At 38.6% G+C, this 12085-nt stretch overlaps 1 protein-coding gene across 1 annotated transcript; it reads left to right on the top strand.

Annotated features, from left to right (window-relative positions):
* The first annotated feature begins 823 nt into the window (after positions 1-823).
* Positions 824-11382, top strand: wdr20a (WD repeat domain 20a). Its single transcript, XM_084741958.1, has 4 exons — positions 824-1353; positions 4906-5088; positions 6359-7699; positions 10255-11382. The coding sequence occupies exons 1-4, from the start codon at positions 1090-1092 to the stop codon at positions 10306-10308; spliced, it is 1842 nt and encodes a 613-aa protein (XP_084598084.1). The 5' UTR covers positions 824-1089; the 3' UTR covers positions 10309-11382.
* Positions 11383-12085: the final 703 nt, after the last annotated feature.

The raw sequence follows: 12085 nt of genomic DNA on the forward strand, positions 1-12085 counted from the left end.
AAAAAAGACTTTTAAAAAGACGTCATTGTTGTTTAGCCAGCTAAACCGGTGGATTAATTAACCAAGCACAGTACCAGGTGAGGGGTCTTTGATGCATAAAGCAGCCAACTACGTCCACAGGTGAGCGATCCACACATTACAACCAGCATGGACAGCACGGGTCACGATTTTAACAAAACACGTCCGGTGACTTTTCTTTTTCAAAATAAAACTCTTTTTTTTTTTTTATTGACCTCACTGATTCTGCACAACAGCCTAATAAATGTACGGATCACTTCGTATACCTGTTTTCAAATATCTATTATTATTATTATTATTTTTAACATCACTACAGGTGAAAGAAGCGATATAATGTGATAAAAATAAAATATCCTGTAAGTCATTACAGTAAGGAATTTTCTTAAAATAATGACGTAGTGTATCAAAATACTAGGAGACTTTCTGAAAATACAGACTTAATCTCTGAAAACAGTGAAACTCTCTCTCAAAATAATGAGAAACTGTCTTAAATAATAACAGCATGAGTCATTACTAAAACGTATTATTTTTTTCTCATTACGTTTTAATATACCAACAAACTATTTTGATAAATTTTCTCATTATTTTGAGATAATGATAAGATCACTATAAGTCATTAGTTTGAAAAAGTTATTTTGAGATCCTGACTCATTATTTTCAGAAAGCTCATTATTTTGAGAAAGCAACTCATTATTTTGAAAGAGTCCCCTTCCCTATCACCCTAGCGGAAATGGGCTTCCATAGATAAATAACTTCACAATAATGCCCAAGATTTGTTTAAATATACAATTTAACAAGAACCTACCACCAATGTAAAACGTATTATATTGTATAGCGGTTCCATTTTGCCAAATGCACTATTAGTAATATATGTTTTTAAAATGAAGAATAATGCTGCAACGTTTAGAGAAGTTCAAGATTGTGACAACTGAGTTATTTTAAAATTTCCTTGGTCGCATCCTCCTCCACCAGTTCCTCGGTGAACCATTGGGGGGAACGGGAGAGTCGGAGTGCCCGCTCCATGGCCCGCTCCCCTCCGTGCGTAAGATCCGGCCTGGGGGAAAGGGATGAATGTTAATTTCAAAGATGGCGGCGGAGGGAGGAGGGAAGGAGATGAACGAAATTAAAACTCAGTTCACCACTCGGGAAGGCGTCTACAAACTCCTCACTCACTCCGAATACAGCCGTCCTAACAGGGTGCCTTTCAACTCGCAAGGCTCCAACCCCGTCAAGGTCTCCTTCGTGAACGTCAACGACCAGTCGGGCAACGGCGACAGGATCTGTTTCAATGTGGGCCGTGAGCTCTACTTCTACATCTACAAAGGCGTTAGAAAGGTAGCGTGCTAACGCAGCTAATGTCAGCGGAAATCCGTGATACCGCATGTTAAAAAACATCACTGCTGCCTGAGCTGCTGCTCAACTTCAGGCTTGTGTTGGCTGTGTTAAATAACTCTGGCAGGTGCTTGACTTTGAAATTAGCTGACAGCTAGTTAGCTCGATGCTATCCCACTGGTTAGCTAGTTAGCCAGCGCAACTGGCTAACGTTAGCAAGCCAGCAGCTACTCCGAGGCCAGGGGCTAAATTCCGTCCCCAGTCCGTCACTGTGTTGTAGTTTTGCTGGATAGATGGCTTTTTAAGGTTAGACATATATCAGTGGGGTAAAGTCGACCTTTTGATGTGATTTAAGTTGTTAGGGTTGACATGGTTGCTGTAATGGTTGCAGTTTGTGATGATAGTGACAGTTGTACGTTGACACCCATAATAACACCTGTCGACGCCTTTTGACTGACAGCTGTCGAGAACCCACAATGATGCTGATTTAGTGTGTGGACAGTCATTTGGCTAGAAAGTTAGATAACCGCTGCCGTCACATTGGGGATGTGTCTGGACGGAATCTATGAGCTGATCAAACTAGCTGACTTGCTCTGCCTGTGGAGAAAAGCTAACTTTAGCTGGACGTCTATGATGGAGCATAATATTTTGGTAGCTAAAGTAGGAATACTCAACTTGCTTTGCCCAGGCTCCACTTTTGCATAATGATAGGATGCTTTGATAAATAAACATTAATAATAAAGTTATGTATTAGATAAAATTAATAAACATTAAAAGGACAATTTATTTGGATTTTTTAATTTGCAAATCGGTAGACTTATTAATTACATTTACATGGTGCAAGTTTAGAAAGAAATCAGTTTTTTTTTTTTTTTTACTGCATTAACTCCAACCACATTTTAGTTGTAAATGCTGTTGTATCATTTGAAGGAGTTACAATTGTAAGCATAGCTGGAAAGTCTTGCGTTATGCAATCACTGAAAATCCGGAATGATTAATACTCGGACACTAGAAAGGACAGAAGGAATAACATATTTAAGTTCTTTTAGTATGAAACACACATTCATGGGATCAGAATAGTCCTAATTTCTTCAGCTGATAGTTGTCTTCCTCTACATAATTCACCGTCTGATCTTGCTGTACTATACACAGCCTGAAAGGTAGGGCTGCGTGATTTTGTAAAAAAGTCATATTGTGATTATTTTGACTGAAATTGCAATTGTGATTTGCAGTGGGATTAGTGGAAATCATCACTTTTCCATTACAATTTATGTAAACTGAAAAAAAAAAAAAAACCTAACTAAAATTGTGATGATGTGATATTTATTGAGGTCTGTACCAAACAAACATGTTGTCTTTCACCTGGACAACAAGATTTTTAGGCCAGGTCATTTATACAGCACTACAGTACCACATTATAATTGTTGTTGCTGTTTTCTCATACATTTTTTTGTTTTCCAAAAATTGTGCTTTGGTTCTGGTTCTTTGATTTGGATATTGCACTTCGTCACGTTGCAATTGCAGTTAATTGTGCAGCCCTACTGAAAGGCCGTCACATGAAGGTTAGTGTTTTCTGTTACTAACAGCCTAATTTATCCCATTATATAAAACTGGCATATCTGTCCCTCCTACCTTGAAAAAAATGGTGTAATTCAATTTTTTTCCCATTGTGAATTAGAAAAATGTCACCTGGCACCCTACTGGGACCCAGATTTGGCCCGCAAGATGAATATAATTGTGATAGAGTATCTGGAATTACAACTATATATCTATATTCTGCATAGATGTGCAGTCACTAACAAATAAGTCATTTAATTTGTCATGATGATGGTGGGCTGGCCTAGCCTGTAGCTATTACTTTGTCAGCCAAAATATTAGATGACAAAAATAACTCATCTAGCACCTAGCTACCCAGAGGGTGAGACTAGAAATCCATGCTGAAGTAGCCTGTAGTTCGTGATTAACACCAGTGACATAACTTTGACATCACCGGATGCAGTAAGAACAACAGATTTTGCTGTATGAGAACTCATCCTTGTCAATATAGCACACACTGAGGAATTCATTGCTTCAATTGTCTACATTTACTATTAGCACTGACTGGGCATCCATATTAAAAGTTCTGAATTTTCCCTTTAAGGAATATCATGATACAGGCTCTCCCATGCGTCATTAAAACAAGATCTTAAAGCAGTCCTCCAGTATACTTGTCCCTAACATTGCATTAAGTGACTTATGCCAGCAGCTGACTTCACATCACAGGTTGACAGGAATCAGCTGACTTCTAAGTTGAAGCAATGTGTCATAGCCTTTTCATTATTCACACAGAGACATGTGCATGTCATGTGTGTCATCATGGCACTGTAATTCAGCAACAGACTTTGTTGAGCTGTCAGATATTAGAAGAAGGTTGTAGCACAGAATTTATGGTAAAAAAGCAAAAAGAGCAAACTGTGAGATAGTCTAGCTGGCAATAGGCAAGTTATTATGGCACAAGCAAATTAGTCATGTGCCTAATATAATCTGGTATTTGGTTTCAGTGTATGATAGTGTATCACATGAGAATGTTTGTGCTACATCACCATATTGATTATTTGTCCCATTTGTATGGTGCAGCTGGAAAAGAATGCCATTTTTTTTTATTTTTGTTTACCGTCCTATGTATTAGAGCAGCAGTCGACAAATCCAGCACCTCATTAGGAGGGACCTGTTTATTTCTTCTATGTGTATATCTGTAAAACTCCTTATTTAAAAGTATTTGTCATCACTGTTGGAATAGGCTTATGCACCATTTTTTGCTGGTTATGTCAGTCATAAAAGCACAGACTAATACCATACATGCAATTATGGGGCATGTGAGCTATGTTTTTGCCTGGACTCTTGATTTAAACTACTTTTAAGACTTGGTTTGACATTTTGTCTCACTGAGACAGGCAGGAACACTCAATGTCGCATCTAACAGTAATGGAGGAACCACTGAGTCATCATCTTACACTCAGAGAATTTTCCATTCTACAAGTACTGTAAACTGTAAATCATTAACAAATGGAACTGTTATACTGGTTATCTACAGTATAGGCTCTGTGTTTTTTGTTCTCAGCAGTAAAATGCCTGTACATAAAAAACAATCTTACATAACACAGCATGATTGCTGCCTATCTACAGAGAAAAGTCATACCTCGTCATTTGAGTTCTCCCTCATTTTCGTTCATTTTTGCTTGGTGATGGTGAACTTTTTGATGTGTTGCCAATGGTTGGTGTTCAGTGTTCAGATGTCACTTTAGTACCAAGATATTTGATTTAACCAACGTAAGTGTTGTCTTAGTAATCAGTGAACTTAATTAGCATTGTTTCCTCTAAATTGAGTGTTGGTGTGTTTTAACATGAAGCAAAGGAAAAAACAATATGCTGTAACTGCACAGTCAGCTCTAATGGTTTATTACTCACAGCTTGACCAACAATGGCCTTTGTCATGCAACAAAGTGCAGCGAGTAGTTTCTGATTTTTAAAGGTTACTGCACTCACTTCATGTGCGTTCATGCTTTCTCTCCTCAGGCTGCTGACCTGAGCAAGCCCATAGACAAGCGCATCTACAAGGGAACGCAGCCCACCTGTCATGACTTCAACCACCTCACGGCCACAGCAGAGAGTGTGTCCTTGCTGGTGGGTTTCTCAGCAGGACAGGTACAGCTCATTGACCCCATCAAGAAGGAAACAAGCAAGCTCTTTAATGAGGAGGTAAGTGTCTGCGCGACCTCTGAGATTACTTAGAGTTCTGTGTACAGAGTAGGTATTGGTCAGTACAGCAAAAAAAATGTGAGAAGCAGTGGAATTTCACATTTAATTTTTCACCAAATGGATTGTTATAGTATGGTTTATATTGAGCCTTGTAGTCAGACAGGCATCTGAATACTTGTTTCTGCTATTATGGGTGAGTAGATGTTTGTTTTGGCATCTTACCCAGCCCCACTGAGATAAATGAACTTTTGCTGCCAAGGAGAACTATTACTTCTACAACTTTTACAACTCACTAAATATTGGCTGAATAACAGTGATCCCACACATGAAGTACTGTTTCAGTATTCCTCTTAAACTGTAATGTAATTTTATCCTTTTGGTAAACTCTTTCATCTTTTTATGCAAAGGATAAATATAGTTCAATGTGTTTCCTGCTGCTTTTCTTGTACTCTGTGCTACTTTTTGTGTTTTTCCTGACCTTGGCCTTTAAACAGGTGCACGGAATCTTTGAAAGCACTTGAATTTTAATGTAGTGTTTTCAAGGTCTGAAAAATGCTTGGATACTTGATAGTGTTTTTGAAACACTATCAAGTTACATTGCTTTGATAATAGGTTGCTACCTGACTGAATAGTGCTTTTTAGATAAATAAATAAATTAAGTTGTACATTGCTCAGACATCTTGTATATCATGCCAAGTCTGCTTCCAGACAGATGACAACCACTGAAAAACCAAAACTTTCTTGTTTCAATATGGCGTTTTTTGTAGAAATCTATCCTGAAACATAGTTTTGGTTGTTTAGACTGGATTTATCATAATAAAAAGGTAACGATTAGTAAATTAGTTTAGTTTGTCAACTATTTTGATAATTGATTAATCAATTTGTGTCTTTTTTTTCCCCAAAAGAAAAAAAGTCAAAATTCTCTGATTTCTGCTTCTCAAATGTGAATATGTTCTTGTTTGTTTTCATCATCTATGATGGTAAACGAATGAAAATAATTGTTAGTGGGAGAAATAAAATATATGTAGATTACCACACGTCAGGTATGGGAAAATACACTGACAATTATTGATAAGTCCTTGAATTTGACGTTGGAAAAGGTATAGGAACATCTTTTGCAAGTATTAAGTATAAATTGTGTGACTTTCAACATGTTCAGAGTACCAATTTCCTGATGATACTCTACTGATATTATTTTTTCCCTCTTCTCTCTCCACTCTCTCCTTCCCTGTCTGCTTTTCAAATCTCATCCTTCCTTCTCTCTGGCCAGAGACTAATAGACAAGTCCAGAGTAACATGTGTGAAATGGGTGCCTGGCTCTGAGAGCCTGTTTCTGGTCTCTCACGCCAGTGGAAACATGTACCTGTACAATGTGGAGCATACCTGTGGCACCACGGCACCACACTACCAGCTGCTGAAACAGGGAGAGAACTACTCTGTACACACGTGTAAGAGTAAATCCACGCGGAACCCTCTCCTTAAATGGACAGTGGGTGAGGGGGCTCTGAACGAGTTTGCCTTCTCTCCAGACGGGAAGTTCCTAGCCTGCGTTAGCCAGGACGGCTTCTTGCGGGTGTTCAACTTTGACGCGGTCGAGCTTCATGGCACCATGAAGAGCTACTTTGGGGGCTTGTTGTGTGTGTGCTGGAGTCCTGATGGGAAGTACATAGTTGCAGGCGGAGAGGACGATCTAGTGACTGTGTGGTCGTTCTTGGACTGCAGAGTCATTGCCCGAGGTCATGGGCACAAGTCGTGGGTGAGTGTGGTGGCGTTTGACCATTACACCACCAGCGTGGAAGAGAGCGACCCGATGGAGTTCAGTGGCAGTGACGAGGACTTCCAGGATCAGATGATCCACTTTGGGCGAGACCGGGCAAACAGCACGCAGTCTCGTCTCTCCAAGCGCAACTCCACAGACAGTCGGCCCGTTAGTGTCACGTACCGGTTTGGCTCAGTGGGCCAGGACACTCAGCTGTGCCTATGGGACCTCACTGAGGACATCCTTTTTCCCCATCTTCCACTCTCACGGACACGAACACACACTAACGTGATGAATGCTACCAGCCCCCCTGCGGGTGCTACAATAATCACTAACACCTCTAGTAACACTACTAATGGAAACAACAGTGGTGCCAATACTCCTGGCATTAACTCCCTCTCTACTACATTACCACGCTCCAACAGCCTACCCCATTCAGCCGGCACCACGACAACGGCAAACAACACCAACAAGGCTGGGACTGGCGGTGGCATTGGCAGTGGCATTATGGACAGTGCCATCGCCACAGGCGTGAGTAAGTTCGCTACACTGTCACTCCACGACCGGAAGGAGCGCCACCATGAGAAGGACCACAAACGCAACCACAGCATGGGCCACATCAGCAGCAAGAGCAGCGACAAGCTCAACCTGCTGACAAAAACCAAAACAGACCCTGCTAAGACTCTGGGCACACTGCTGTGCCCGCGCATGGAGGACGTGCCCCTCCTTGAGCCCCTCATCTGTAAAAAGATAGCACACGAGAGACTGACTGTACTCATATTTTTAGAGGACTGTTTAGTGACTGCTTGTCAGGAGGGATTTATTTGCACATGGGCGAGGCCAGGCAAAGTGGTAAGTTCTTTTTAATGTAGGAAATGTGGGGGAAAGTGGAAGTGATAACGTTATGTCTGTCAATCTTTAGCTGTCCTAAACTAAAAATCAAGACATACTGAAAACTTAAAATAAACTATGGACATTTAGAGAAGCATTTTTAGCTTTTATAGTCAGGTTGTCACTCTCTGCAGGCAGGCTCTTAACATATCAGACCTTGTTTAATGTATACCTGCTTCCCAATGAAAGACCTATTCTGCCTAAGTTTCAAATATACCCAATGCTATGAAAATATTCCCATCTGGTTATATAATACATTCTGATAAGGAGGATTTCCTGTGTAGACCTGCGAGGGGGAAAAGAAGACATTAATCCATATGGAGTGTGTTCATTGGTTCATCATAATCATCTCACAATGCATAGCAGCACAGCCAAGAAGTCATCTGCATATACACTCTTCACATTTCAGCTTTTATGCAAATGGCTCTGTATTTGCCCAAAGAGCCTCTTCTGCAGTTTCTCACATGCTTACAGCTTAATATGTGTATACACACCCTTGTATACTTCCCTTTTGTCTGTGTATTTTGAGAGATTTTGTCAGAATGAGGCACATGTTAGTTTGAGGATCTGGAACATACAGGCAGTCTGAAGGCGAGTTAGTTCAGAGAGGTTGTTGCTTTCAACTACAGTCAGATATTAACAAGTGCTAGAGGGAAAAATAGCCTACAAGTTTCATCAAATGTCTCTTTTCTAAAAATGGGACCACAGACAAGGCTGTGATATGGAAGAGTACACTTGTGTCGGCAACATCATAAAAAGCATAATTAATAAATGGTAAATTGATTAATTTTGTTCTAAACTAACCTTCAAATCATGTTTATGTATATTTTATAAACCATTTATTAAGCAATTGTAAAGTTTTATAAGCATCAGTCGCAACTTTATAATGGCATCCTAATTATATGTATAGATGCATTACACAGTATTTATTAACCATTTACCAAGTATTATAAACCTCAGTTGCAACTTTACAATAGCAATCCAGATAACATTCATGTTCTCACTTGCAGCGCGTCAGATTCAGCAGCTTGATCAGCAGCCCTACACTTCAGACTATAATGCTGTAGGTGTAGGTACCCCTCTAGCAGCAGTTTTGCACAGACGGAGCTCTGTGGTCAAGTTGGCAATCATAATTATGCAGCACCATGGTAGACTTTCAAAATAAAGGCACAAGAAATACTTGGATAGATATGGAAACGTATAACTATTTTGTTTTGTTTGGAAAAAGATCATGCTTCTGGTTAAAATAAGTACGTTACTTAAGTAGGTTCATGTATGCAACAAATGTAAGTTATGTACCTAATAACATGAGGCGTTATCATCATCACTTGCAGCTTTATAATAACCATCCAAATAATGTTCATAGGTGGATTACAACCTTTTTACCATTTACAAAGAGTTACAAATTTCTGGTCCATTTTTCTATGTAATGATTTCTTAAAGGTTTACGAAATATTTGGTTATCATTAAGAAATACTTAGCATTTGCAGTGTTACAATATCAATATTAAACTGAAAATCAGTCAAAATGAGCTTTCAATTTCAGTAATGGAAATTGAAGGCAGAATCAGCGATTTTCCCAGTAAAATTTTTTTCCTCTCCACTCTCACCTACTTGGCGGTGTCCAGCGCATATCTGAAGAAAATAACTACACTTCAGAATGACACAGTGTGTCTTACCGGCTGTTATACCATATAAACAATCTATTGGAGATGAAATTGGAAATGTAAATGACAGTTTTCAGGGCATGAAATCTTGAGCTTGACACACTTAGCTTGACACACTTACTTCATATAGTATATAAAGAATGCAACAGTTAACTTGACTGATTTAATCAGAGTGTAATTGTGATTGTTTCTTATCAGTTATGATACAATATGTAATTTAAAAAGTAATTGTTTTATATTGAACTAATCATAAAATAGCATAAATTCTAGTATTACTAATAATTATTAAACATAATAATCATTTCATTGTTTAAACTACTGTGAAAACTATTGACTGAAGTTTAACCATCAATTTACCATTTATTAATTATGGTTATTACAAAGTGTTACCCTTCTGTCTCTGGGTGAGAAAATGTACAAATGTACAAAGATGCAGTGGTTGAGGCCAGTTTTCTGCAAAGTGCAATTAGTATTCAGTAATGGGGAAGTAGTCTAATTTTTCATGGTTAATGATTGTGTGTAATAACAAAAGCACATTAAGAAAGAAAGGCTGAACAGTTTGGCAAATTTGCCCTGTAAAAAAAAAAAGTCAATTATCTGGTTGTGTCCATTAGAAGTGCCTTGATCAAGCAAACCTCTCAAAGACATCATTAGTGTTACACTGTACACTCGTCACCCACTTTGACTGCTGTGCACACGCAGGCTTTTAATTAAAAATGCAGGGAGCCGGGATGTGGAGAGAAAGAAGTGGCTAGAGGCTGATTTTTTTGATGAGCTATTTGTTGCTTGATTTTTTTGCTACTCTATGTGAACTTTCCCAATGCAAATCTCCTTGTTTTCCTTTTTCCAGGGTTTATTGTCATCCCAAAACCAAGCCAGCTCTCCCAGTGGAACAGTAGTATAGCCACAATATTTCTGCTGCTAAAGAACCCTGCAACCCAGAGTCTGATGCTGCTCTTCACCCTGCAAGCATTGCAAGTTTTCCTTTTCTTTGATACCCCTCCCCGCCCTCCTCCTCCCCCCTTCCAATTTTGTTTAATGGCTTTTCTGTTCTTTTTCGTTTATCACTCACTTGACCTAGTGGAGGAATGAAGCAAGAAAAAGGTGTGGTGCAATGGCGGACTATTGCGCTAATGTACTATTGTTCTCTGGAGTTTTAACACATTTTTTTTTAGAGTTTTAAAAAATCTTTTCTTTCACGTCAGATCTCATCAGACTGTTGTCCCCTCTGGAAATAAAAGCTTGGCTTTGTTAGATGCAAACCAGACAATTGTGGCTTGAAATTAAAGGGATAGTTCATTTAATTTTCATAAACTGCGTGTTTTTTTAACTGAGTGGTGTGGCCCAGCTTCGGCTCAGGGTTAGTAACTGAAATATGACTTTTGGGTGAACTATCCTTTTATGACCAAGTGCGTGAGCATCTGAAAATTTTGCATCCATCCACATTCACCCACCACTTCTGTCTTTTCTTGAGTAGAATCTCCCCATTATGACTTTGCACTGATTTTGTTAGTTATTTTGTTGTTTGTTTTTATAACTACTCTAATGGAACAAAAAAAGAGGGTTGAGGACTGCCTTGTTGCACTCGGCTTTAACATCCTCAGTCTTGAAATCTGAATCTATAAAGCTGGATGCTGCAATCATAGTCTTTTTAAAGAAAAAAAAAAGTTTGCACTTAAAATTAGTTTATTAGAAGAAAATGGCTTTACATTTTTGGGTGTGCTCAGAACTCACAGATGGCTAATACAGTAGGTGAAGAAAATGATAAAAAACTATTAAAACCTTTATCTATTGAGCATTTATTTTAATATTATTTCAGATTCAAATCTGCTCTGTATCATAATGTGTATATTGTAATTAATTGATTTGATGGGGGCCTAAGCAAACTACCATTACTCCAGTGGAAGTTTTGTCATTGATAGTTATATTTCTAAAGCCTAAAGTATACATATTAATAATATTAAAATAATCTTGAATACACCGTTTTCTGTTCTCTTTTGTCACATGTATTGTGTTTTCTCTGGTGTGGAAATTGCTTACATTGTCACAGAGCTGCACAAAAGGAGCTGTGGAGTATGGATGTCTATGAAGCTCAGGAAGTCTTGCAGACGACGATTGAATCTCAAAAGACTCCTCAACTTGATACAAGCTCTTTTAATGCCTCAGTAACAAAACATGCTTAAAGAAAACATGGAACTATCCTCCAGTGTTCTCCATAAAGGAACTTTAATGGAGTGCACCAGTTGTGACGTTATGGGCAAATACCAATGTTTAAAATACCAATTTGTTCAATACTGATGTAGTTTATTTTGTTTTTGTTATTTATTCCCCATTTTATTCCAGGGAAACAAATATGTAACATATTGCCCTTTTAAGGCATATCATAGTTGTGTCCAGCCAGTGGCGATTGTTGTCCAACTGCAAAAAAACAACACAACATAAACATCTGCCACTGGCGTCATTGAATGTCATCTTCTTTGATGATCAGCCGATAAAAGTGTTCTGCTAATAAACTGGTGCATCCCTATAAATTTAACAAAAGCTGAATGAAAGAATTAATGTAACAATTTTGAGATTCAACCGATGGGTCTTTCCCTTTTGACACTACCACAGTATTCAAGTGCCTTTATTTTTTTTGTGTGTGATATGACAACCAATTCTTGTTGGTGCCATGAAAGGCT

Source organism: Lutjanus erythropterus, chromosome 18 (genome assembly GCF_056507025.1).
Source record: "Lutjanus erythropterus isolate fLutEry1 chromosome 18, fLutEry1.hap2, whole genome shotgun sequence".
NCBI lineage: Eukaryota > Metazoa > Chordata > Actinopteri > Lutjaniformes > Lutjanidae > Lutjanus > Lutjanus erythropterus.

Excerpts from the sequence above, each read along its gene's own strand:
- wdr20a (XM_084741958.1), top strand. The coding sequence starts at position 1,090 with ATGTTAATTTCAAAGATGGCGGCGGAGGGAGGAGGGAAGGAGATGAAC. Across the intron at positions 5,089-6,358 it reads GCAAGCTCTTTAATGAGGAG|AGACTAATAGACAAGTCCAG; the intron begins GTAAGTGTCTGC and ends CTCTCTGGCCAG. Across the intron at positions 7,700-10,254 it reads GGGCGAGGCCAGGCAAAGTG|GGTTTATTGTCATCCCAAAA; the intron begins GTAAGTTCTTTT and ends TCCTTTTTCCAG.